At 57.6% G+C, this 27,336-nt stretch overlaps 1 protein-coding gene across 6 annotated transcripts in view; it reads right to left on the bottom strand.

The window, feature by feature from the left end:
- The window catches only part of Sez6l (seizure related 6 homolog like), a 161,968-nt gene that overhangs the window by 28,503 nt on the left and 106,129 nt on the right, over nt 1–27,336 (bottom strand). For all 6 annotated transcript variants that reach the window (XM_078039643.1, XM_078039637.1, XM_078039638.1 and 3 more), the window contains exons 2-9: nt 26,536–27,258; nt 25,224–25,357; nt 23,376–23,568; nt 21,321–21,506; nt 16,126–16,291; nt 13,415–13,581; nt 12,566–12,760; nt 11,018–11,156 (exon numbers count right to left, since the gene is read on the bottom strand). In XM_078039643.1, coding sequence (XP_077895769.1) covers nt 11,018–11,156; nt 12,566–12,760; nt 13,415–13,581; nt 16,126–16,291; nt 21,321–21,506; nt 23,376–23,568; nt 25,224–25,357; nt 26,536–27,258 — 1,903 coding nt within the window. The remainder of the gene's footprint in view (nt 1–11,017; nt 11,157–12,565; nt 12,761–13,414; nt 13,582–16,125; nt 16,292–21,320; nt 21,507–23,375; nt 23,569–25,223; nt 25,358–26,535; nt 27,259–27,336) is intronic.

Genomic DNA, 27,336 nt, shown 5'->3' with positions numbered 1-27,336 from the left:
TCGAGCACCCAGGCTCGGGGAGATGCTGGATCCGGCCAGGGCCGGGCGAGGGGAGAGGCTCCAAGCCGACAGCAGCCATGGCGGCTAGCAGTGCGGGCGGGAGTGCCCTTGGGTCCACTCTGTCATCCCTTCCATGACCTAGTGCAGTAGCGCACCCTCAAGGGGGCCCACGGCTGGCGTTTGAGGCCCTGCTACCACTCCGTCTTCTCCACCAGAGAGGAAGGGGCAGCACGCTGGAGGGCACCTGGCTTGGGGACCAGCAGGCCCGGGTGGACCCTCTGCTTCCTCACTGTGATGGTGGCATGCAATCTTCCCAAAGTCCCCTTCCTGTGATGGGCCTTTCCACTGCTAGGCGGGGAGGGGGAAAGGAGCCAGAGGTCGTGGGTCAATCCAGGTCCCTGTTAGCACCTGGGCATGTGCCATCAGGTCATAGGAATGTCATGTCATTATGTTCCAGTTCCCTCATGGACACCTTCATCACAATCACCTCCACCATCATTATCACCACCACCTTCACTGCCACCATCACCACCGTCACCACCATCACCACCACCACTACCACCACCACCGTCACCACCACCGTCACCATCACCACCATCATCACTACCACCATCATCATCACCATCACTACCACCACCATCACCATCACCATCATCATCACCATCACCATCACCATCACCACCATCATCACCACCACCATCACCACCATCACCACCACCACCATCACCATCACCATCATCATCACCATCACCATCACCACCACCACCACCATCACCACCATCACCACCACCACCACCACCATCACCATCACCACCACCACCACCATCACCATCACCATCACCACCGTCACCACCATCACCCACTACCATCACCACCATCACCACCATCACCACTACCACCACCATCACCACCATCACCCACTACCATCACCACCATCACCATCACCACCATCACCACCACCACCACCACCACTACCACCATTATTAGCACCGCCACCACCACCACCATCATTATCACCACCATCACCACCATCACCACCATCACCACCATCACCATCACCACCATCACCATCATCACCACCATCACCATCACCACCATCACCACCATCACCACCATCACCATCACCACCATCACCATCATCACCACCATCACCACCATCACCACCATCATCACCACCATCATCACCACCACCACCACAATCACCACCATCACCACCACCGTCACCATCACCACCACCATCACCATCACCACCATCACCACCATCATCACTACCACCATCATCATCACCATCACCACCACCATCACTACCACCACCATCACCATCACCACCATCACCACCACCACCATTATTATCACCACCATCATCACCATCATCACTACCACCATCATCATCACCATCATCTTCATTATCACCACCATGACATCACTATACCCATCATCACCATCACCATGACCATCACCATGACCATGACCACCATCACTGCCATGACCATGACCACCATCACTATTATCACCATCACCATGACCATGACCATGACCGCCATCACTATCACCACCACCATCCCCACTGCATTCCCATCATCATCATCATCACTCTAACCATCCTCCTTGTCACCATCACATGACCACCTCCCCATCCCCACCTCCATCCCCACCACTATTCTCCTCTCTTTAGATCCCTGTGATGTCGAATGACACCAGGTGAGTCATGTCGGTGGTTCTCATGTGGAGTAGTTTTGTCCCCAGGAGACATTTGGTAATATTGGGAGACACGGTGTCCTTACAGATGGGCACCATTGCTGAGTTGAGCCCAGGGACATCATTAAACATCCTCCAATGCACAGGACCGTCCCCTACTGTCATAAGAATGAGCTGATCCAGGATGTCAATAGAGAGACCCGACCCATGCGCATGCCCTCCATCCACAGGAGCATCCAGCTACGCCATGTGCCCCTGTTGTCCCGGAGCTCAGCAGCGGGGCCTCAGCCAAGAGCAGGCTGCGGGGGTGAGCATCTCCACTTCCTAAGGAGCAACTTGGCTGTGGATTTTCCTGGGGGCAGAATCCGAGCCAAGACGTGTGCTCCGTGGGCCCTGGCTGATCTGGGAGCCCATGGAAGGAGTCGTGGCCCAGTGCCTGAACGGGCAGTTCCCACCCGTGCACGGGGCTCCGTCCTGCAGGAATTTGGGAGGTGGAGAGGACACAGCTGGGGAGGGGGCGCTGGGGTCTCACCCTCCCACTCCATCCCTGGCTGGGTGAGGGATGCTGCCCGATTCCCGAGTCCCCAGCACTCTGACTGGGGTGGTTCCAGAGAAGGCCTCAGGAGGTGACAGGGACAGGGACATCACTAGGAGGTCATCATGGGACATGGTGGCCAGGTCTACAGGGCTTGGAAGGGCAGCAGTGGCCTCGTTTACCACCATTCAGGCTTCTCTTCAGTGACAGCCTCCCCGTCACTAGCTTCCGTAGGGGAAGCCGGAGAATTGGCTGGTCCACTGAAGGGACAGGCTGCTGGGCTAGATCCACGTCCCCCGGGTCTAGCTGAGCACCCAGTGTGGACAGCCAACACAAAGTCCTCTCCAAAGGTCTCCAGCAGGAGGCCGGGTCCCCCTGACCACCCCACAGCAGAGGGAGAAGCCCCAGCACCCCATCTCTCAGACTAACAGTCGGTCAAGAGAGCGCCTGTCCCCTCCCCGGGAAGAGAGCAGCCGCCCTCCTCGTGTCCAGCTGGAGAACCCTGCCCAGGAGGGGGGTTCTAAAGGTGAGTCACACTTGCAGTCACATCATCATCAGACTCAGTGGCACTTAGAGTGGCCAGAAGATCTAGAGAAACGCAGCGCTGTCCCCCAGAAGGAAGGGACAGCGCACACCCAGCGGCCGCAGGGGGAGGCGCTGGGCTCTGCTGTTGGCTTCTGCACCCGCCTTTCCCACAGGGCACTCACCACGGAGCCCCGTCCCCAGCCCTAAGTTGTGTTCTATTTAGAGACAGGGTCTCACTGAGCTGCTCAGGGCCTCCCTTTTGCTGAGGCTGGCTTGGAACTCACCATCCTCCTGCCTCAGCCTCCCCAGCCCCTGGGATGACAGATGTGCACCACCGTGCCTGGCTGATTTGATGATCTTTGTTTGGTTTATATTCTCATCTTGGGTGTGCCTAGGAATGGATAAAGTCAGTAGTAAACGCGTCCTCTGTCTGGGTGACTTGATTTTGGTGGACAAGCGATTTTTCTGTGTTTGAACTGTTTGAAAAAGAGTCGGGGAAAGACACATAAGAAATTAGCTGGGTGGACGCCTCCAGGGAGGAGAACCGCAGAGGGGGGCTGTGGTTGGGGGAGAGTGGGAAACTTAATTTTTACACAAGGCTCTTTTGTACCTTTGAATTTGGAATCGTGTGAATGCATTACCTCTTCAAAGAGGATACGAACCGCCCAAGGGACCATCATCATTGCTTCCACTGCGGTCTCGGGCCAGGCAACATGAGAATCGAATGCAAATTCACATCTGCCAGACCAGCCAGACCCCTCGCCAGTGAAGCAATGCTCCACGTGGCCGGCAGAGGGCAGTGTGTGCCCGGCGCCCCGCAGACCCACCTGCCCCGCAGCAGGTGCGAACAGCGACTGGCCACCAACCAGGAGCCTGGAGCTGGGGCGAGGCGGCAGGTGAGGTTCCTTCACCACGAGCTGGACTCGTTAGTCCTCAGAGAGCGACGGAGGAAACCAGGATCAGACCCCCGCCCCCCGCTGCCTTTCTTGACTCCTTCCAAACACACGCTTCACCCTTGCTGTTGCCTGTAAAAGGTTTTGCGCGCGGTGGATTCACGGTCGGGCTCTGTGCAGACCATCACGTTCTAGAATATTCGATGGGTCTGCATTCATAAATGCGAATGCACTAAACGTATAAATAGCTGGCTTTCACATCAGACTTATAATTTCATGGACATTATTTTGCGCAGAGTAAGCCGAGTGTAAAAGGCAAACCAATTTATTTGCAGTTTTTTTTAAGGGGGAGGGGAATTAGTCTGTAATAGAATTTGGACTGTGGACGGGGGAGAGGGAATCCGCCCACAGAATCACGCCCAGCGACTCAGCCTTCTCTCCCAGGAGGTCACAGCTGGGTCGGCCCCTTCCCACACATCTGCAGATTCGCGCAGCTCCTGGATCTGCCCTGCGCGGCTATGCCCAATGCAGGCCCCTCTCCCTGGGGGCTGTCTCCCCACTTCTCCACTTGAGAGGTTTTCCTATCATTTCAAGGTCACTCTGGGCCCCCGGCCCCACCTTGCATCTGCAGCCATAGAATAACTAGCCACAGTCTTCACAAGGCTCCTGGGTGCCAGGGGCGGTTCCTAGTACTTCACCATCAGCTTGTTCTCAGGCGAACCCTGCAAGAACCTCGGGGTGAGTGGCCTAATAGGAACACCCCACATCCAAGGCTCCTTGAACACCAGCGTGAGGCCACACTGGGCAATCCCACTCAAGTGATGATGAATCAAAGCCAAAATCCAGATAAAATATAAAAATACCACGTAAAACCCCCGTCAGCCCATGTGTGAGAGTGTGCATGAAACAGACGGATTCCGAGTTAGACTCAGGTCCCCTAAGACATCTCATCATGCATGCATTCAAATACTCCAAAACCTGATTCCGCGAGACTCTCAGGTGAGGGAGGCCCATGGCCACTCCACACAGGCGCACAGAGGCACTCCTGAGCACACCAGATCCAAACACCTGCTGTCTGGGTTCTAGAAAAGCCACAGCGACAAACTACCAGACCCCATCTGCCTGTGTCAGCGACCACAGAGGCCCTTCACCCCTGCCCTGGAGCAGCACAGGGCTTGGCACAGGGGAGAGGAATGCTATTTAAATGAATGAAGATGGGAGGATTTATCTCCATTTTTCCAGAAGAAGAGACTGAGGTTCAGAGAACTCAGATAATTTTCCTACGAACACTATCTTGCACTGCAGGCAGGGTCTCTACGGGCTGTGGAGATGATGATGAAATAACGGTAGGATTTAAACTAGGGGGAAAAAGAGAACCCGAACCCATAAATGAAGGTGCCATAGAACACTTGCCTTTCTTTTCTTGAAGACCTGCACAGATCTGTTTAGGGTTCCTTTGTATCCACTTTCTCCTCCGATCTCCTCAACCACATGGCAGAGCGGTCAGACAAAGTGTCATCAGTCCCATTATACAGATGAGGAAACTGAGCCCCAGAGCCCCAAGTTCTGAGGCCCCGGGGCTCCTGTAAGATGCTGCGGAGGAAGGTGGTCTCTGATGCAGACCAATGGCTCCCTGCGTCCTTCCTCCCTCCCCGTCTACCCACGCTCCGCCACAGCAGGCTCAGAACCGAGTCCCCGCCCAGCGGACCTCGGGGTGATTTCAAAGTTCCAGGCCCGACCAGGCCCTCAGAGTCTCTGGGGATGGGGACAGGCACCAGGTTGCTGGGAGCCCAGCAGGTGCCACCAGGCAGCAGGAGGAGAGCCACAGCCCACTCAGAAAAGCCCCCAGGGTGGAGCTCAGGGAAGGTGGGTGCTGAGATGTCACACCCAGCGCAGCCAACCAGGAAGAGCCGGCAGCTCCTGCCGTACTTAGGAGGAAGTCAGGCTTCCCCACCTGGCTACCGTCCGCCGCATCCCAGGAGGCAGTGGACTCTGGGTTCCAATTCCACACTTGCTGGATGAGCTTGAGGAAGTGTCTCAACCTCTCTGAGTCTCAGCATTCTTAGTGGTGGAATGGGAATCCTACGGCGGGGAGCTGTACGTGAGATGGTCAGTGCCAAGGATCCAGTTAAAAGAGCGTCTTTGCCCTTTTCTTTTTGTAAATATCTGTGAGGAAGGACACACCCTGCTGAGGGCAAGGCGGGGCTCGAGAGGGTGGTGTGGAGGTGAAACTTCTCCTTGGGAGGTGAGAAGTCTCATCTGCTTCTGCTGCTTCTTTGATCTGTGACTGTGTCCGATCGTTTCCTCAACCTGGGTCTCAGTTTTCCCAGATGAAAATCCCAGAAGCTACACATGGTAAAACGGAAGTCCATCACCATGGCGGAGGCCGAACCCCTCCAGGACCTCTCTGGGAAGCGGGGACCCCCATTCCCCGCCACCCTCATCTAACCGCAGGGAAGAGACCCGTCGGGAGCTGCAAGGACTTAGGAGCACTCTGCTCACACCTGGACTCTGCAGGCGTCAGGGCCGCCACAGATGGACCATGGCCGTGTCCCTTCCAGAAATTCCCCACGTGGCGGGTCCCGGCTCCTCCCTCTTCTGGTCACCAGCTGCCTCAAGTGTGTAGAGCTGGCGTGGGGACCCGCCCCCACCCTGGGACCCCCGCCTCCAGGTGCACAAACTGAGTTCCAGAGGCCCCATCAGCAGGGGAGGTGGCCCCTGTGCCCGTCAGCCTGTGTGGGGCCTCGGCAGGGCGGCTCCGTGGCGCGTGTGTGGGCAGGGCCGCAGAGGCCTCGGGTGCTTCCGCGTGTCCCCTGGAGACTCGTGTAGCACAGGGCCACCCGCTCCTGGCCAGCGTAGACCATCTGGACGTCAGCTCACCGCCGAGCTCCTGGGCGAGGCCAGCCCAGACCCACCCGTGTCCAGCCAGTCGCTTCCCCCGAGCCAAGCCAAGGACCCCCTGCTGACCTGTGGGCTCCTGGGCAGTGACACACGTTGCTCTTCTGTGGCACCGACTCTGGGGCCACTTGTGACGTGGGGGGAAGGAGAAGGCCACTTGTTAGCCAGGGAGAAGTCACCGTGGCACGGCATAGATACGTCCAGGGTATCGGCACCAGGCGGAGAGTTAAATGAGATCACACAGGGACTTCACGTGGTGACTGGCACATGGCACACACTCGGGGGATGACAGGCCCTGGTTTTTGGGACCATCATTCCCACAAACGGCGTAACGCAGGCTGAGTATTAGCATGAATCCCGCAGAGTGTGGGTGCAAACGGTGGCTGTGCTTACTATCTGCCTGTTTTAGGCCTCCACACAGAACCGCCATCTCCCTTGTTCAGCAGGTGTTCACGGGGGGGGGGGGCTGCCCGTCACGGGGTAAGCTGGATAAGATATCCCACTGGGAGGAGGACAGCGGCTCCGTCTGCAGAACCTGCCCAAGGCCACAAAGCCAGGGAGCAGCAGGATCAAGACTCAAATGAAGCTCTTTGACTCTAGTAACTTGGTCTCCCTGGCCATGTGACTTCTCCAAGCTTGGGGTCCCTGTGCTGAGAGGCCCCTGTGATGAGCTTTTGCAGCCACATCAGGTTGTCTTTCTGGTGCTAACTCTAACTTGCTGTGTGATGCTTGGGGAGTCACCTCCCCTCTCTGGGCACTTCCCAGATTTTCCATTCTATGATGTTTTTACCAATAATTCCTTAGTTCCTTATTCTCCTTCCCTTGTTTTAAAGAGAGAGAGAGGGCGGGGGGAAATTACGAAATCCTTCAGTATTGGCAAGGTTCAGGCCCCCTCTGGGCAGCAGACATCTTCCTGATGGAGCTGGGAGGTCTGTGATGGGGTAGGGAGGTGTGGTCTATCCTGGGGGGCTCTGGCTCATCCAAGACCATGAACCCCCTTCCCACCTCCAACACTAATTGGAGGCAGGTGATTCTGATAAACACTGCCACTCAGGGCACCACCCCTCGCTAAGGGCCATTCTTTTCAAGCTTCAGACCTTGGCTCTTATAATCCCTTCCTGAAATGCTGTCCCCTTTCCAGATTGGCCACTGACACTCTTCAAGATTTTTTTCTGGAGCCAAGCACAGAGGCCCACGCCTGTCATCCCAGCAGCTGGGGAGGCTGAGGCAGGAGGATTGAGTTCAAAGCCAGCCTCAGCACTGGCGAGGCCCCAAGCAACTCAGTGAGACCCTGTCTCTAAATAAAATGCAAAATAGGGCTGGGGACGGGGCTCAGTGGTCGAGGGCCCCCGCTACCCCACCCCGCACACACACACAATTCTTCCTGGAGGTCAACCTCTCTGTGGTATTTCTACAATCTACGGAGATAAGTGTGGTGACCCTCTGCCTCTTTCCCTCCAAGCCACAGCGCTCTGACTATGTCCCCTGGGTGGTCTGTGTCTGGCTTGACCTCCCTTCCTGAACTTTGAATTCCTGCAGGCCCAGAACCTTCCTGCATCACCCCTGGAACAAGGTCCTAGACCCCCGACAGCCTGTCCAATCAGTGAACACAAAGGCCTTTACTAGCTGTGTGACCCACGGGAGTCACTTCACCTCTCTGTGCTATCATTGCCCAACCCATAAAGTGGTAAAGGTAATATCTGCCGTACTCAAAGGTCCTCCATCTTCAGTCTCCAAAGACGACACGCCGAGAACTTGCCGGACATGGTAGGACATGCTGCTCAGACACCACCTGTGACTTGGGAAATCACCCTCTGCCTTTAGCTGCACCCACATCAGCTCTAATTCACGTAACCATCACCTCTACAGATGGATGTTCACGTTCACCACAGCTCATGGGCCTTGCACATAGTAGGTCCTCAATAGATAGTGACTGATTATAACTGAAGCACAGGCACTGACAGTCACTGTCCACAACCAGGAGGGCCTCCCGGACCCCTGTCCCCTGTGGCGTGCATCCTCACGACGGGGGCCCTCCCCGGCCCTGTCATCGTGGACATGTGCTGTTTTAGGGTGGAGCACAGTTCTCCTTCGTCTTTGCTCATCTTGCCTCTGTCCTGCAAGACTCAGCACATCCAAGGGTTCCTCCACCTCAGCGCTGGTCGACATTTTGGGTCAGCTCATTCTTTGTGGTGGGGACTGTCCTGTGCAGTGCAGGATGCTGAGCAGCATCCCTGGCCTCTACCCCCTGGAAGCCGGGGGCATCTCCCAGTAGTCATGACTGGGAGCCTCCAGACCTTGGCCACGTGCCGAGGGGCACAGGTCGGTCCCGAGTTGTGGAGGACACGGGGGTCAGGACACGGAGGGAGGGGGCTAGGGATGCTTTCTCCCAGCCAATGCTCCCGTCCAGGGTTGCCCAAATATTCCAGGAGAAAAGGTCTGCAAGGGTCGGTGCGGCTCTGCTGTGGCTGGCTTTGGAGAGGATCCCGGCTGCAATACTCAAGGCCCCCCGTGGCGTGTGCGCAGTGGACATGAACCCAACCCGGGGTCGAGCTGAAGGTTGATTGAATAGTTGATGCCCAGCCGGGCTGAAGGCAAGATTCCCATTTTCCTGTTTCCCCTCTGACACGTGAGCCAGTCTGGGAGGCCTCCTGAGGGTCAGTGTGGCCAACCCAAGCAGAAAGGACAAGCTTCCGAGAGTTCCTAGAGGCCTGGGGCTGGGTGGGGTCCTCTTCAAGGAAACCTAAGAACCCGGGAACTGAGTAGAGCTCTTCTGTCTAAAGACCTGGGTGGCTCACCCAGGAACTTCCCAGGGCAAGGAGAAGTTCATAAACCAGAACCATAAATTCATAGATACCAGGAGGGCAATAGGGAGCCACAGCAGGCTCCTGAGAGAAAGCAGCTTTAGATTTCTACCTGGATCTTGGGCTAAGAAGACCCCAGGGCTTTCCTTGGATGCTTTCTCTCTGTAACCGCCACCAACCTCCAGAGTCACTAAGTGGCCACACCCTTTCTCACTTCTGGCCTTTGCAGATGTCCCTGGCGTCTGGGGGACATTTCCTTTCCCTCACCACCTGCCAGGTCATCCAGTTCCCTGGCACCCAGAGACAGTCCAGCCACTCTGCTCAACAGAAGCCGCGGGGCCCTCCTGGCACCTGCTGTTGGGATGGTTCCGGGCAGACACTGAGAACACGCCTCAGCTGGTGGGTGGGGGTCCCCTTCCAGACCCTCGGGGCCGGGGACGAGGTGGGGCTGGACTTGAGCCGTGGGCTCTGGCAGCCGCAGGCCCCAGGTCCCCAGGTCCCCACGACGGCGGGAAACACGGAGGCGCAGGGAGGGGCCCAGGGTCTTGCGGTGGGAGGTGAAGGACCGGGATTGGCCCCCGGGTTGCGCAGGCCCCAGGTCCGTGGGGGTCAACTTCGCGAGTCTTTGCCTCCGCGTCTACTGCCTCCAGGAGCAGCTTCCAGACAGTGGACAGCGATCTTCCCACTGCCGTGCTCTCCGCCTGCCCCCGCTCTGCCAGACAGTGCCCCCAGGCCCCTGCCGCCCCCCTCCTGGCCTGTCGGGAGGTCTTCCTCTTGGGCCTCCTGTGGACACCGCCGTCTGGGTCTGTCCCCTCACAGGGCAGTGGAAAGCGCGGGGCCGAGAACCCACAGAGCTCGGGTCTCAGCTCTGCTCCTTGCTAGCTCGGGGCTCCCAGGCCGGTTTCTCTGTGAGACCGAGAGCTATCTCTAGAGCCATGGCCCGTGGTGTCTTGCACAGGGTAGGGGTCTCCTGACTCCCTGCAGGGCTGGGGACAACATTCTGGATGGAGCATCTAGTGGTCACCCCACGGAGTACAGGAAGTGGACCTGAGGTCAATAAGCCCATTCACTAAACACGCTCCTATTCAGCAATCGTTTCCTGAGCACCTATTATGTATCCAGTTCTGCATTAGACTCTGGAAACAGAGAGAAGTCAGACCAGACCCCTGACAGAGAGGATCTGGAAGGAGATGGACAGGAAATTAAAGCACTGAAGGACACTGAGCATGTGGTATAGTGTCCCCCTCTCTCTGCCCACACAGACCCTGTAGTCCTTTGAACATAATAGGCCTGATCCTGCCACAGGGCCTTTGCACAGTCTGTTCCCTTCCTACTCATCCTTCAGTTCTGAATTTTCCTGTCGGATCCCTGGGGAAGCTTTTTCTGTCCTTCATCTTTATATCAACTCCCGACATAGAACCTCATAGAACCTTTCCTTACGTTGCTTATGAGGGTCACGGTGTGCAATTTTTTGTGCCTTTGTTCATTTAAAGTATCTGTTTCCTTGGTAGCATGTCCTTCCTGGGGACAGGGACTCTGCATGGGGACGCCTGTCCTTCGCACAGTCCCGGCACATGATAGATACTTGGTTAGTACGGGTGGACAGCGCTTGCTCCCCAGCCCCCCCACTTGGCTGGATGGGTCCCCGTCACCGTGACACTCACAACTGGATGTCCAGGAAGACGCGCTTCTCTTCCCCCACGTGGATCTTCCAGACGCAGTCTTCGCCCTCCGCGTAGGGCTCTGGCCAGTTTGGAGACAGCACCACCCCAGCCACGGCTGACAGCTCCCCGCCACACATGGCTGCAAAGACAGACAGACAGACTGCGTGAGGAGCCAGCGCGGTGGGGCGCTGCGGGGGGGGGGTCCGTCCCTCACAGCCTGGCTCGGGCTGTCCCTCCCCCCCAGAGGTGGAGTGACACAGTGACAGCTGCCCTCCCCCTCCTCTTTCCTGGAGGCTGGTGTGCGTCGGCCTAGCAATGCAGGGGCCCCTTCAGCACCAAGGACAGAGCTCCAAGGTCCTGATGCATCATAGCTCCTCCCCCTAAGCACCTGGAGACCCCCCCCCCCAAGATGGAGCCGCCTGTCATCCCAGCCGCTGGGGAGGCTGAGGCAGGAGGATCGAGAGTTCAAAGCCAGCCTCAGCAAAGGTGAGGCCCTAAGCAACTCAGTGAGACCCTGTCTCTAAATAAAACATAAAAAGGTTGGGGAGGGGGCTCCAGTCTTATCTCTGCCTCCAGCCTCCATAAAGCAGAGGTGACACCGTTGCTGGCCTCCTCAGCTCATGAAGAGCCTTGACAGAGCTCAGGAAGCTCAGGAAGGTCAAGGCCACAGGGCAGCCAGGGAGGGGGCCTGCTGTGTGGTTCCCGCTGCTGTGGGAGGTCCCAGCTCTGAGAGGCTGGAAGCAGACTCGGGGTGACCGGAGCCTTGAAGACCTTCTGAGTGTCTGCCAGGGTGGGAGGTTCGGAGCCCAGCAGAGGCCGGGCACCAATACAGCCCGCTCTGTGGAACCAGCACGTTTAACACAGGGACCACCCCTCATCGCCCTGAGGCTGTGACTCCACTCCAACGCCAACAGGTTACTCCACCTGCCAGGAGTCGCTGGCCTGGCTTTGTGACCTTGGCTTTGTGACCTTGGCGGGCCCCTGGAGCCAGTGGAGGAGGGCTCTACAGGCCCATGGTGTCCAGAGGGGCCTAGAGCAGGGGTCTCTGAGAACAGACAGACCTGAGTCCCATTCGGGTCTGTGCCGATTACCCCCTGTGTTCTTAGGCATGTCATCTGACCATGACATTTCATATTTGCAAATGGGGGCCGGTCATGTCTCCAGGGTGGCAGTGAGGATGGATCATAGTGCCCATGCAGCCCTCGGCAGAGCACCTGTGACATGACTGCTGCACACCGACTATCATTATCATTATTATTGAGATTCTGGGTCGCCCTGTACTGTTGGTGGGCTGTGCACTGCACAAGCAGAGAGAGTCCACAGGAGCTCAGATCCATGCGGCAATGTGCCCAGCACACCGGGCACGTGGGTCCTGTGCTGGAGGGAGGAACACTCTACAAACCATTTATTCATTTTGTAATTTCCCAAGGACTAGCAGCAACCCAGTTCCAAAGGCCAGTGGGCTCCGGAAAGGATTTCGATCCTACAATTGGCACATGGACCGGCCATGCCTCTGAGCCGGGGCCTTGGTCTCCGGGCCCCACTCACCTCTGCACAGGGGCTCCGTGTCATTCCAGTAGGGGTCTCGCACATTGATGCACTCGATGATGGCGGGCCCCTGCTCCAGGGAGTGGCCGGGGTCGCAGCTGAACTCCACCACGGTCCCGATGTTGTAGGTGGGGTCGGACGTGGTGAAGTTCCCGTTCTGCAGGTAGGGCTCGTAGCAGTGGCCCTTCTCGAAGGCTGGGTGGGGCACAAGGGGCAGCTCAGGTGAGTTAATGTGAAACGCAGGCAAGAACCTTGCCCTCTGGGGTCCCACGAGTCCCTCCCTGTGTCCCGCGAGTCTCCTTCCCAGGGCCCGTCACATCTGCATCCTGATCTCTGCCACCAGAGACTATAAAAAGGGCCCCAGGATCAAGACCACGGTGGGGGGACACCGGGTGGGAAGGGGCCGCAGAGCACTGAGCGGCTCAGAGCATCCTGCGCCCCAGGGCCGGGTGCCCTTGCTAACTCTTCCTGCAGGAGGAGGTGGCTGGATTCTAAGAGGTCCCACTGGGTGGGACAGAGCCATGCTTAAGGACAAAAATCTCAGCTGCCATCTCCCTAAGTGCTGGCCTCGGGGAAAGTCCCCCGAGTTCCTTGGATGAGTTTAGGTTTCTCATCCGAAGCAGAGGTGATACCGGGTGCGCCCAGGGTGGCCGGGTGGCCCAGTGCGCACATGCGCACGGACACACGGCGGCAAGGGGTCAGCGGCATGATTGACAGATCCGCCTCCGGGAACCCAGGGGGAGGCTGGCCTCGGGGTCCGGACTTCTCCCTCCCAGACCCTGGGCCCCAGCGCCCTTCCCTGGTCCCAGGCCACCACCCGGGAGAAGGGGAGGCCCCAGGGAGGCTCACCCTCAAAGCGGATGTTGAAGGCGGTGGCCGCGGGGCCCTGGTGGGACGTGAACTCGATGCGGATGCTGTTGGCGTGGCTCAGCAGACCCTCAAAGGGGACGCTCTCGGCGCGGAGGGAGTCGTACAGGAGGGCGGAGGCGTTGGTTGGCCCGCTGTAGACGGCCATCCTGGGCGAGAAAGGACAGGGAGCCGGTCCTGAAGGAGGAAGCCGTGCTCCCTGGGCACTGGGTCCCCGCTGAGCTCCGCCGGGGCCTCATCTCCTAAGGTGCGGGGGTCAGGGGTCCCCAGCTCCAGTCCCCACAGGGGCGCACAGGAGCCTGTCACCCCCGGGCCTCCGTGTCCCCAGCTGTGGAGGAAGGGATCCCAGAGTCCCTCCCAGACCTCCTCACAGGTGGGCTTTGGGGACAGGTCAGCAGAGAGCGCCCCGCACGGAGCCGGGTTAAGACAAAACGTGGGGACTCCTTTTTATTGTCATTGGACTTTTATTTTTATTTTTTATTTTTTTTGTGGGACCGCGTCGCCCCTGACGCCCGCTAGTCTGAGTGTTTTGAAAAGACGTTGTGCCGAGGCAGGGCAGGAAAGCGGCTTGCGGCGAATTAGGTAAATCTCTTTTATGGAGTCGTAAACACGCATTTTTAGTCCTTTGAGTGTTTTTCTTTTTTTTAACTATGACTCATAAAAACGCTTTATTTGATGCTGCCCGGATGGATTTCTAATGTCACCAAGACGCACACCGGTGGGGGCTGCCGTTTGTTCCTTTTGCCACGTGTGCAGGACGGTGGCGCTGGGGAGAGGGGCCATGGTCCAGGCCAGGGGCCACCCAGGACCTGGGAGGGCGTCTCTGCAGTCCTCCCATCCTGTTGACCCTGACATCTCGGGGGGGCTGTGGGCCAGGAGTCCTCTTTCAAGGGATCTGAGGCAAGATGGGCTGCTCTCGAGGGAGACCCCGGGATCTCAGAATCCATCCATCTTCTGGACACAGCCCCTGGCCAGCTCCCTGCCCTCCGGGGTCTGCGATGGGAGGACGTCTGTCTCAGAGCCTTCTGAGGTCTGTGGTCGGGTGGTCCGGGGAACGCTGGGTTAAGCCAGAACAAAGCTGTTTTCTTCCTGCAGAACTTATCAGAGCCTTTGTTGGCTGATGTGTATCAGGACCTTCCAAGAGGGGAGAGGGCAAGCACGCCGTGTCTCCCAAATGTGCTTGTGGGCTGCGCAGGACCGGGTGGGAGTTCAGGAAGACATCATTTTGGGGAAATGTTCCTCATGTCTTTCCTCCCGGGGCCCCCAGTGCCCTACAGAAGCAGCTGGACTCTCTGAGGCTGTCGGTAGGTGACCGTGATTTATCTGCCCAGCCCATGGGCTCTGTGTCCTGTGAGAGCCTCCGCCACGTGCCCTCCCAACACGCTGCTACTTCCTTCCTTGGTTCCCCCTCCCCTCCCCTGAGCTGCTCATGCTGGAAACACTCTTTTCTCTGGAATTCTGAGTTTCCTCAGTCAAATCTCTTTTCAAGGTCTAGCTCAAATTCCCATTTCTGTTTTCTTCTTTTGGTGCCAGGGATTGAATTCAGGGACCCACGACCCCTGAGCCCATCCCCAGCCCTACTTTGTAATTTATTTAGAGACAGGGTCTCTGCGTTGGCATAATGTATTTTCAAAACACTCAGACTAGAGTTGCTTAGGGCCTCACTTTTGCTGAGGTTGGCCTTTGAACTCGCCATCCTCCTGCCTCAGCCTCCTGAGCTGCTGGGATGACAGGCTGGTGCCATGGCACCAGGCTGAAGGTCCCATTTCTTAAGTTGAGCTTTACTGACCTCTGAGTTCTTACAACCAGTAAATACTGTGGTATTTTAGCTATTTTTCTCATAAAAATGGAAAATCCCCTGAGCTCCTATTGCCCCTGAAAGTTCTGCTGGCTTCCCACCACCCAGCGCCCATGAGACTCTGCCGTCCCAGCTCAGAGGTGGCAGGCAGGGCTGGTCCCTCCAGCAGGACCGTGCTGCTCCCCACAGGTCCCCAGTGTTCAGAACCCAGCTGTCACCAGCCAGGCTTCTCCCTTCACTTTCCCAGCCCCTGTGAGCACCCACAGCGTCACCTCCCAGGTAGGCGGCTTCCCCACATCCTGCCTGCTGCCCGCAGAGCCCCGCCTAAGACCCACGTCTAAGCCCTGGAGGTCCCAGACTTCCACAGAGTCCTAGAGCACGGTGCCAGAGCGCGCAGGGGGTCAGACCTGGACTCTGTGCCTGGGGTCTCCTGGCTGTCCCCTTGAACCCTGCTCTGTGGTGTGCTCACACCTAGTTGTCCCTCCCCACCCCGCTGGGAACCCAGGCGCCACTTCTCTCTGCTTTTCGCCTGTTCTCCCTGGAGCCGACCACCTGGCTGGGCACGGGGCAGGGGCTGGGGAGACGGTCCCCACCTTGTTCCACTGCGAAAGGGGGCAGGAGAAGGGACCTGAGGGGTGGGGACCTCGAGTCCCTCCCTCCCTCCCTTCCCCCGCCTGCTGTGTGACCTGGGCTCGTCCCCGTCTCCTGCCATGCCACATGTTGGTCGCTTTATGTGGGAGAGGAAGACATGGCGGCCGATGCCCCCTGAGGTCCCTGCCACCCTCCCCCCAGCGCTCGCTTCCTCGGACTCCGTGGGCCAAAGCCTCTGTCCACCTGGGGACCCCGAACCCCGGAGCCGGGAGAGCGCGGGGCAGGGTGCCGCCCTCCGTCGTACCTGTCCTTGTCATGCAGCGAGAGCCTCTCGAAGTGCAAGTGCAGCTTCTGGCCCTCGGGGGCCTCGATGGTCCACACGCAGAACTGGCTTCCGTTGGCGTTGGCGGGGTGACTCGGGGAGAGGACGCGGCCGATGGTGGCGTTGTGCACGGCTCCTCCGCAGGGGGCTGGTCCACGTGGGCGGGCAGAGAGCAGAGAGAGGGAGGCCGTGGGTGTCCCACCCTTACCCCTCAGCCTGGGTGGAGCACGGGAGAGCCCGGGCGGGAGTTGGGGTGCCTGTGGGGACGCGTGGAAGAGTCTGCTCCTCCAGGAGGCTTCATCCTGTTGCATGGACCCACTCCACGCCCGGACCCCCGACATGAGTGTGTCATGGGAGGGATGACTGCGATCTGGGCTCTTTTCCACGGAGCTGGCTGTGCCCCGACTTTTAATCACACAATGTTCATTCAGTGGGCGCGGTGGCGCACGCCTGCCATCCCAGTGGCTTGGGAGGCTGAGGCAGGAGGATGGCGAGTTCAAGGCCAGCTTCAGCAAAAGTGCGATGCTAAGCCACTCAGGGAGACCCTGTCTCTAAATAAAACACAGAATGGGGTTGGGGTAGGGCGCAGGGGTGGAGGGCCCCGAGTTCAATCCCTGGTACCGAGTTCAATCCCCTCCCTCTTCCGAAAACCAAAGACAACAAAAAACTCAACAAATCCACCACCAACCGCAAAAACAAAATAAATGTTAATGGAGAAGGACACAAAAAGTTCACAAGATCAGACATCCAGCTCAGTGACTCAGGACGCACAACAACATGCAGGCTCACGAATAATAACAGGACGCAGTCTAAACTCTGCGGATCCACCTAATTGGTCAGGATAAAAACCGGAGATGGTAAAAGTCACGAGAAAGGCCACTCTTATCCCTGACTAGCGAGGATGCAAACGTTAGGACCTTTCAGACGGGCAATGAGGCGGGAAGGTGGGAGAGTGGGTTCAAGTGCTCTGACCTTGGAAATGCAGCTCTAGGAATGGATCCTATGAAAGGTTTGGAGATTTGCTCGTGGATTTAAGAAGGAGGGCGCACCTCACCGCTTTGCTTCTCTGAGGAAACAAGACACAACGCAGGCTCCTCTCACAGGGGTTTGGTGGAATAAATACACTCTCTCTGGGTGGTTATCAAAGGCCGTGTTTTCAAAGAACACTTACGAACATAAGAAAATGCTCGCTATTTTTTAAGTGAAAAAAAAAAAGCAAGACAGAAAATATTCTGTCGTGCATATTTCAATGAGCTGTTGGCCAGGATCGGTTGAGACCATGAATATAAAAGTGATTTGCTTCTATCTTCTGCACTTTTGAATTCCTTGAAATTTTTTTTTAGCAGAACCATATATTACTTTTATCATAAAAATGTAATAAAGAAATATTAAAAAGTGATTTGTGCCCTAGAAAGAGGTACACAGCTCTCTCAGTTCACAAATGAGGAGCCATTCTGACTCTTATGCTCAGGAGATGTTGGGTTCTTAGGAAACTGTTTTGTCATGTGCTGTCTGGGGAGCTGTTTCTCCATTCTGCATTTTTGTCTCTGTAAGATGTGGGTTTCAGCAGGGAGTGGTGGCCCACGCCTGTCATTCCAGCAGCTGGGGAGGCTGAGGCAGGAGGATCACGAGTTCAAAGCCAGCCTCAGCCACAGGGAGGCCCTAAGCCACTCAGTGAGACCCTGTCTCTAAATAAAACACAGAATAGGGCTCAGGTGGGGCTCAGGGGTCAAGGGCCCCTGAGTCCAATCCATCATCATAATTATTTTGGCTTTTCTTGTACACTGGCACCTGAATGAGTTCACGATGTGTAGCATGTGCTCAGTAAATATTGAATAAACAATAACCATTCCTTTTGTAAAAGAGGAAAAAGAAGTCCAGAGGTGATAAGCCACTAGCCCAAGGACACAGGGCTAGGAAAGTGGAGTAGATGGGACTCAAACTCATGATGCTTGACTCTGGAATCTGTTACTGCAGCTACTCCTCCATCCTGTTTCTAATTCATGGTGATATTCTACAGATCTCAGAGTGCATGGAGTATATTGAGCACTTTATAAATGTTTGTCGATTGAGAAATTGATCTTTCTTTTTTTCTTCTGGACATATAGCAAATGCTCATTGAGTATTTGTTGAATGACTATGTGACTGAATAGGCTTTTTTGTGGTGGTGGTAGGGATGTCCCAGGGATTGAACACAGGAGTGCTTAACTACTCAGCCACATCCTCAGCCCTTCTCTATTTTTTAATTTTCAGATAAGGTCTCACTAAGTGGCTGAGGGCCTTGCTAAGTTGCTGAGGCTGGCCTTGAGATGGTGATCCTCCTGCCTCAGCCTCCTGAACGGCTGGGATTACAGGTGTGCGCCACTGCACTCAGCTCTGAATACCGTTACAGCAGAAGAGCTGAGTGGGTGGGTAGGTCTCCTCTCTGCTCTGGACTTTGCTGTGATAGGCACCAAAGTTGCCAGAAAGGTCCACACGTCCTTCAGGACCACGGACAGAGCCCAGTCCGAAGGCCGTCAAGGCTGTGCCCGCGGGTGCAGGGTCAGTGTGACACAGCTGGTGCTTCCCAAACCATGATGTGCCCACGAGCCACCCGAGGGGCGTGTGAAATGCAGATTCTGACTCGGCTGGTTTTGCACGGGGCTCAGGACGGTGCGTTCAGGACCTCGCTGCGAGGACTGAACGTGTAAAGGGCGCAGCTCAGGCGCGGGGCGCTCCGGCCTCGGCCCACACTTGCAGCCTGGTACCTCGGCTCCAGGCCTCCCTCACTGAGGGGCGGAGCGCCACCTGGTGGCCACGGAGGCCCTCGGAGCATCTCCGGCCATCTGTGCGCCACACAGCGGCCCGGGCCTGAATCCACGCAGGTGTCCGCCACTCATGCACCCATGTCGCACCCGAGGACCTTGAGCCACGTGGGTGCTGCCCCTGGCCCAGCCTCTCCGCAGCTTAGCCGACTGGTCCCGTTTTACTTTCTCAGACTCAATGGCTTCCTCCCCCCTCAAGGCCTCTGCACTTGCTGCTTCACCTGCCTGGAGTGACCGACCCGGCCTTTAGCCCAGTTCTCTCCCAACGCTCCAGATGCTGGTTTGGAGGTGTTCCCTGGGACTCCTCCCTGGGACTCCTTCATGGACTCCTCCCTGGGACTCCTCCCTGGTACTCCTCCCTGGGACTCCTTCATGGACTCCTCCCTGGGACTCCTTCCTGGGACTCCTCCCTGGGACTCCTTCATGGACTCCTCCCTGGGACTCCTTCCTGGGACTCCTCCCTGGGACTCCTTCATGGACTCCTCCCTGGGACTCCTTCCTGGGACTCCTCCCTGGGACTCCTTCATGGACTCCTCCCTGGGACTCTTTTCCCATCCTCACCCCTCATTCCCACCTTCGCGCCTCCTCCCCGCACACCCTTCCTTGTGGCCACCCCTCTCACCCTGATTTCTAATGTCTCTCTGGTCCCCACTCATCTGCATGGGTCCATGCGGAGAGTTCATTTCCTGGCACTTGTCACAGTCCCTAAGTAATGTCTCCTTTGGTCCCTGCTGGCTCATGTGCACACTGTATTGTGCACTCGGTTGGAGACCCCCAGAGCCGGGGCTGGGGACAGGCTCTCTGAGTCGGCCAGGCACTGGGGCGGCACCCTGCACACAGAGGTGCTGCCGGACAGAGGTCTGTGGAGTGACCAGTGGATAGGAACGGCTCTGGTTGACAAAGAGCCACATGCACGTGGGATTCCTTCTGCGTCTTGAAGTCTTAGCAGCTGTCTGCAGAGGGCAGGACCCAGAGTCCACTCCCCTTGGCTGGAGGGTGCCAGGCTGTGGGCAGGCTACCTTCCCCAGCTGCCTGGTGACTTGAGGCAAGTCACCTCACCTCCGTGAGACTTATCATGAAATGGGGGCAGTGTTTCCCAGGAGGTGGGATTAACTACAGCCTCTGGCAGGATGCTCAGTGCATATGAGCTCAGCTAAAAAGAAAAAAATATGGCGGCAATCACGCCCCAAACACAAGCAACAAAGAACAATAGATAAATGAGACGTCATCGAAATTAAAAATATATTTTTTCCCTCCATCAAATGGCACTATCAAGAAGTGAAAAGACAAACCCACAGAAGAGGAGGAAATATTTGTAAATCCTATGTATTCTAAGGGCTTAGTATCCAGAATATATAAAGAACTCTTAGTATTCAACAAGAAAAATACCCCAAATAGTCATTAAACCCTGGGCAAAGGACTGGAGCGGAGGTTTCTTTAAAGAAAATATACATGACTGACAAGTGTACAAGAAGATGCCGGGCATCATTGGTTATCAGGGAAGTGTGGAAACCACCATGAGGGCTGGGATTCGGCTCAGTGGTACTGCACATGCCTAGCATGTGGGAGGCTCTGGGTTCAATTCCCAGCACGGCAAAACAAGACCAAACGGCACTTTCATACCGGTATGACCGCTATGACAATAGCATGGGGTATAACAAGAGGAGAAACGGGTGTCCTCGAACATATGGCTCTTGGAAATATAAAACCACTGCATGGGAAAATTCCATTTTTTGGATACCTAAGAGACATGAGAACTATGTCCCCGTGAAGACTTGCATACAAATGCTCACAGCAGCCTCACTTACAACAGCAAAAAGTGGAGGCCACTCCAATGCCCATGGTCAGAAAGGCAAAAGCTGGTAGAACCACGCAATGCATATTATACAGCCATGAAAAGGAACGGAGCTCCCATACAACCTGAAATCTGAACGAACCTTGCCAATGTCATGGCCGGTTACAGAAATCACGTGAGATATGATCCCGTGTACATGAATTTCCACAATGAGCCGATCCCCGGGGGACAGAAAGGAGCCTGGTGGTTGCTAGGGGTTTCGGGGAGAGAGGATGGGGAGGAACTTCTCAGGAGGAGAGGGTTTCCGTTTGGATAAAGATGTCCTGGAACTAGACTGTGGTGATGGTGACACAATATTGTGAATACACTAAATGTTTCTGGTGGAAAATTTTGTGCAGTGTTTTACCCCAGTTAAGAGGTAAGCCCTCAGGGGTGGGTGAACTCGGAGCAGTCTCCTCTGGGTGGCGGCGGGCCTGAGCTTCTTCTGAGGTCCTGGGTTGGAGGGTGGGGCCGGGATGGGCGGGACCTAGATGGGCGGGGCCGGGATGGGCGGGGCCTACCGAGTGGGCGGGGCCTACCTGAGCAGACGGGCTCCGGGCTGCTCCAGTGGGGCTTGGAGGCGTTAATGCAGGTCAGCGTCTTGGCGCCCTGCAGCTCATAGCCCAGGTGGCAGTGGAAGTGGGCCACCCCGCCCGAGTGCAGGTCCATCACGGTGACGTCCCCGGAGTCGGGCCGGCGGGGGAAGTTGCAGCTGAGCATGAAGGCTGGGGAGAAGGGCAAGGACAGAGGCCGTCACCCCATCCCGCCAAGGGGGTGGCCAGGACGCAACCCACATTCCAGGGGCCCATTTGTGCTGAGGAGAAATGACAAGGCCCTGGGGACGCGGAAGGGGGTTGTGACTTTCACTGATCCCCGAGTAGCACTGTCTCGCGGCTCAAAACTCCTGGCTCCGCCTAGCTAGTGACAGCAGCTTTGGGGTTAAAAACAACTCCCTGGCCCCACTGAGTCTCTCTCTCACACTGGAGGGCAGGTGTCGCCTGTGCACCTCCCTGTGCTGGTTTAGATGTTAGAAATGCAGCCTCTGCAGGACGGGCCCCCTATGTTCTCAGCCTGTCCTCCCAGCGGCTCCGGAGGCTGAGGCATGAGGATCACGAGTTCAAAGCCAGCCTCAGCCACAGCGAGGCCCTAAGCCACTCAGTGAGACCCTGTCTCTAAATAAAATGCAAGATAGGGCTGGGGTGGGGCTCAGGGGTCGAGGGCCCCTGGGTTCAATCCCTGGTACCCCCCAAAAAATAAAAATAAAAAATAAAAAAAAGCCCCTGGCTGGGGAGGCAAAGCCGCTGGGAGGACACATGTGTGGTCCCCGTCCTTACTCTCTCACTTGGAACCCCGTGGCCCTGAGACTCATCTCCCTGACCCTCCTGCTCTTCCTCTTCCTGGGGCAGTGCAAAGATGAAAGGAGATCCTGCTGGGGGAGGGCGGCCGAGCACGGGGCTGGCGCACAGTAGGTTTTCAGGTGGTGGGGTGCTGGTGGGGCCTGAGCCCTGCGCAGCGCCTGATGTCAAGGTCATGCTGACCCCACTCCTGGACGGCGGTTGGGCATGGAACACCTGTCTTGGCTCCCAGCGTGTCTGGGGAGGAAGTTCGTGTTCACGGTTTCAACGAGTTATTTTCTCTCTTGTTTTGGGTCCGTGACAACAGCACAGGGGGTCTCAGATCACCAGGTGTGAGGAGGTGGGCCCCTCTGTCGATGGCCCTCCCCCTGGTGCAGAGCCCTCCCCCTGGTGCAGAGCCCTCCAGGGAAAAGTCAGCAATGATTTGTTCTTCCAGCCGCCTGGTCCATCATGGACAGGGACCCCCAAATCCAGATGTGTGGCCAAGGGCTTCACCGTCCAGGTGGGTATGTTGGTGACCGGCAAATATCCAAGGAGGGGCTCTTAGTTAAGAAAAGGGACATTTGACATCACAGAGCAGCCAGGAGGTGAGAAAACGGGGGGAGAGGAGAAGGGAGGAAGGAGAGAGGGACAGGAAGGAAAAGAGGGAGACATAAAGGGAGCCAGAAAGCAAGGGAAGGAGGAGAGAGGACGAGGCGAGAGGGAGAGAATCAGGCAGGAAGCAAGTGGGGGAGACCTGGAGACAGAGGGCTGCTGGGGCCGCAGGCTCTTCTTCGGGAGTCCAAAGGAGCCTCAGAGGGGACCCAGGGCCATGGACTTGAGCAGGGGGAGTGGCAGCTTATTTCCATCAGCCCCTAGCGGGTCTCCGGGACACCTGTCCCTCATGGCTGCAGGCAGCACGGGGTTGGCTTATTAGCGGAGCCTGCGAGTCTGTCACAGGAGCAGCGCGGATCATTTTCTAGCATAATGTCTATCCTGACACATTTCCCTGAAATCGCAGTCATTACCAGAAACGTGAGGGGATGTTATCTAATGCAGGGATACGGCAGCTCGCGGATTATGGCGATATTTTGACAACGTGACTCAAGGGGACTGGCTCCTTTGGGGACCGCAGACTCCCGTTGCTGCCGGAGACACCATCCCGAGAAGGGCTGTCACCTAACTCCACCTCCCGAAGGCTCAGTGGGGCCGGAGGGACACGGAGGCGGGCGCCCCGTCTGGTGGCCTGGCCTGGCGTACCCTGGTAGTGCAGCTGGAAGGTCCCGGGCCCGTCGTCCTGGAAGGTCCGGAAGTAGACGGAGATGGTGTTGGTGGGGCTTCGGATCACCTGCCCCTCCACCAGGAGCGTCTGGTTGGCCAGGACCGTCAGGGTGGAGCCGTCCACGCCGCGGATGGACAGCAGCTCCCCCTCAGACAGGTTCACGCTCTTCACCTGGGGACGGAAGGGACAGACAGACAGAAACGCTGAGCCTTGTCTGACAGGGCAGGCTGCGAGGACATCAGTGTAGCGCCCCAGCTGGCCCAGACACGGCCAATGTGGTACCTGTACCAGCCCCTGGTCCATGGGAACCCCGGGCCCCAAGCCCCAGTCCACAGGAGCCTGGAGCTGTCTGTCCTCTCAGTTCCCCAAAGACCAAGGGGACAGGGTAAAACCAAGCTGGAGGGAAGAGGCCGTGCAAGGGTCCTGTGGTCTGAGGGGCACCCGTGGCTGTCCTGGTCAGAGGCTCCTGGGTGCTGGTGGGTGGCATAGACTCTCCTGGAGCTGAGGGCTGGAAGCAGGGGTCTGGCCAACTTGTGCTTGAGGCCCACTCTCCAGGAGACACGAGAGGACATCTCACCAGTGTCCACTCCGAGAGGGTGGGGATTCTCCATGCTGCTCAGGGACCCCCACCCCCAGGCCTGGAATAGTGCCTGGTTCTAGTAGGTGCTCAATAAACACTTAGGGGGTGATTGAGCACATTCTCCTGCTCTGTGTGAATTGGCAGGTGAGGGCTGGGGTCTCGTCTCTGGGGTATCCTCAGGCCCCTGCACATATCCTCCTAACTGGTGGCTCTTGTCTGCAGGGCCACCAACCCCCTTCCAAAGAACCGTGTTCTTGCTTGGTCTTTCCCACTTTCTAGCATTGGACGAGGGAGAAGGGAGAAACTGCAGTGGTTTCACAGTGAGGATGAACAGAGCGTGTGCGTGTGATTCACACTGCCTGGCCCAAGACTGAGGCCTCAGAGCAGGGCTGGGGACAGAGCCCCTGTGCCCTGTGTCTAAGCAGAGCGAGGCTCTCCCATGAGCCCTTCCTTCTTCAGGCCAGGCATTCTTCTCCCTGATGAACTCCTACTCATTCATCAAAGCCCCACCAAGATGGCCCTCACCTTTGAGACCTTCTCTGAGTCCCAAGGAGCATGCCCAGTGCCCCACCATCCTCTGGGTGGGACCCTTTTTCCGATCCCACCTTCTTCCTTTCCTCTGGGGGACCCTTGGCTGGACAGCATCCCACCCTCAGGCCTGCCTCCAGGGGCGGCCTCCCGGGAAGGCTGGAGCCAGGGTTGTGGGAGTGCCGAGGGCGCAGGGCACCGCGTCCTGAGCATCGTGTCCTGTGTCTGGGGGCTCTGGCCAAGTGCTCTGTGCTCTCTCTGGATTGCTGGGTTTAGTCCTCCTTCGAACTGATAACAGTACTTCTATTTTACGGAAAGGGAAGCTGAGGTTCAGAGAGGTGAAGATCTTTCCCGGGGCTGCACAGCTTTGACGGAGCTGAGACTTAGCACATGGAGGTGTGAGCTCCCTGCTTTTCTTTCCATTCACACAGAAATGTTTAAGAATCCAATGAACCAGGCGGGGCCTCCCCGTGGGTGTGTGCTGAGCAGCAGGGTACCAAGGGCCTTCCTCCTGGGGGGAATGCCCCACCATCTCGGTTCCATGATTCTCCAGGGGCTCTCAGCTGGGGACCCCTACTCTCTTGTCAAAACCCAGCTCAAACAGCCCTGGTGGGAGAGAAAGAGAACCTAACTGCTCAGGTGACAGCAGGAGGCCTGGCGAAGACCACCCTCCCGAGAGGTCCTGCAGGGGGAAGTTGGCAGGCCCCTGCCGGGTTACCTGGAGCTCCACCCCGTAGCCGGTGTAGACGGTCACGTTGTAGGTGCACTCCAGGAAGCTGTTGAAGGGCAGCGGTGGGTAGTCGCTGGAGTCGATGTAGCCCTCGGGGTCGGAGAAGCTCATGCTGCAGAGGGCTGAGGGGAGCACTGGATCAGGACAGGGGCCACACACGCGGAGGCTCAAAGCCCACGGGGGGGGGGGGGCTGCCGGGGCGGGGGCGGGGGAGGGGGACGGGGAGGGCTTCTAGGGGAAACCGCGTTTTCCTGTCCCTCCTGCTGCTGTTGACTCCTTAGCTCTAGAACGGATATGATCATCAAAGTGGCAATAAAATACCCAAACCAAGCCACTAAGTGCTGCTGGAATCCTTTCTAAGCAGCCTGCAGGGCTGACCCACTTATCCCCATAGGATCCTCAGATCCATTTTAGAACCAGGTCAACAAAGGCTCAGAGAGGGTGGCTGGGTGGCCAAGCTCACACAGCAAACGCGAGTCAGACCCAGAGCTTACACTCTTCAAGGACACCCCACCTTGCTGGGCTGTTGGGGGCCCCTCTCCCACAGGTGAAGGACTCAGTGCAGAAGTGGCACGGTCCCCGCATCTAGAGGAACACACGCAGAGCCGCGCCTGGACATTACCAGAGGCTCGCTCGGGCACTTCCTCAGATGTCAAAGTCTGTGCAGGCACCGGTCCCTTAGGAGAAAGGGTGTCCTATGTTCAGAAGAACCTGTGACCCTTTACCTACTTCATTTAGATTATTGTATATTCGTGTCATTATTTGTAATCCTGGCTACCCTCTGAATGCTGGGCGAATAGTCATCCTAGGGCATGGATTAGGGAATAAGGATGGGAAAGTCTGTACATGATTAGTGCACGTGCAAGTTTTCTCTCTTTCTCTTTTTGGTACCTGGGATTGAACCCAGGGTCACTTAACCACCGAGCCACATCCCCCGCCCTTTTGATATTTTATTGAGAGACAGGGTCTGGCTGAGTTGCTTAGGGCCTCGCTGTGGCTGAGGCTGGCTTTGAACTCTCGATCCTCCTGCCTCAGCCTCCTGAGCTGCTGGGATGATAGACAAGTGCCACCATGCCCCACAGATACAGAGGACAATGTCATGATGAAAGGAAGTGTCCCTGGGGCAGCTGGGGACGTGGGGGCTCGCTTGGCACATGGAGGCCCTGGGTTCAGAGCCCAGCTCTGCAAAAAGTGGGGTGGGCGGCTCTGGAAAGGCCAGAAGGCCCCTCTGCCGGCCAGTGTCGCTCCCCCGGAACGGGGACGTCCGCTGGGCGGCAGCCGAGGGCCGCGGGCTGAGTACCTGGCGCCTGCTCGGTGGTGATGACCGTGGTGGTGACGATGGTGGACGTGGTGGTCTCCTGGCTGTCCTCGGAGGCCGAGCCTGTCAGCTCGTTGTCGCCCTTGTCCATCAGGGTCACGGTGCTGGCGTCGTCGGGGGTGGCCTCGTGGGCGTCCCGGGGCGCAGCGGGCTCCTGGGGGCCGGGCCCCTGCGGGAGCGTGTGGGCCACCCAGGGCTGCGAGGTGAAGGGTGCCAGCTGCGGCGGCGCGGGCGTGGTGGGGACCGTGCCCTCCTCCCGCTCCGGCCAGCTGCCCACCTCTGAGGACGGTTCGGAAGCCACCACCGGGTCCAGGTCCCCTGAGGGACGGGGCTCCTCGGTGGCGGAGGAGAGGAGGGCCGGGCGCGCGGGGTGGGACCCTGCGCTCGGGACCGCCGCTGCCGAGGTGGCCGGTGGCCGCGGGTGCCCCTGCCTGATGGCCGGCGGCGTCCTCCGGGGCGGGACCCGGTGCTCGGGGCCGGTCTCCTCTGGAAGCAGCGGCGACAGAGCCGGGGGCTGGGGATGCGCCGAGGGTCCCGTTCCTTCCAGCTCCGGCCCCCCGAGCTCCTCCCCCGACTGCGCGGGGGTCGCGGGGACCGTGGTCACCCCTTCCTCGGGGCTCTCTTTGCTCAGGCTGCCGCTGTCCAGCGTGTCGGAGGGCAGCAGGTAAGGATCGGAAGGACCCAAGGCGCCCTCTGGTCCCGCATCTTGGGAAGAGAAGAAAAGACACCTGTCAGCTTGGGTAGAAGGGGGAGAGGGTCCCCAAGGCTGCAGGCTGCCCTTTA

This window comes from Ictidomys tridecemlineatus, chromosome 2 (genome assembly GCF_052094955.1).
Source record: "Ictidomys tridecemlineatus isolate mIctTri1 chromosome 2, mIctTri1.hap1, whole genome shotgun sequence".
In the NCBI taxonomy this organism is placed as follows: Eukaryota; Metazoa; Chordata; class Mammalia; order Rodentia; family Sciuridae; genus Ictidomys; species Ictidomys tridecemlineatus.
Note: the sequence above shows the minus strand (reverse complement) of the source record. Positions and strands in the feature narration are given on the sequence as shown.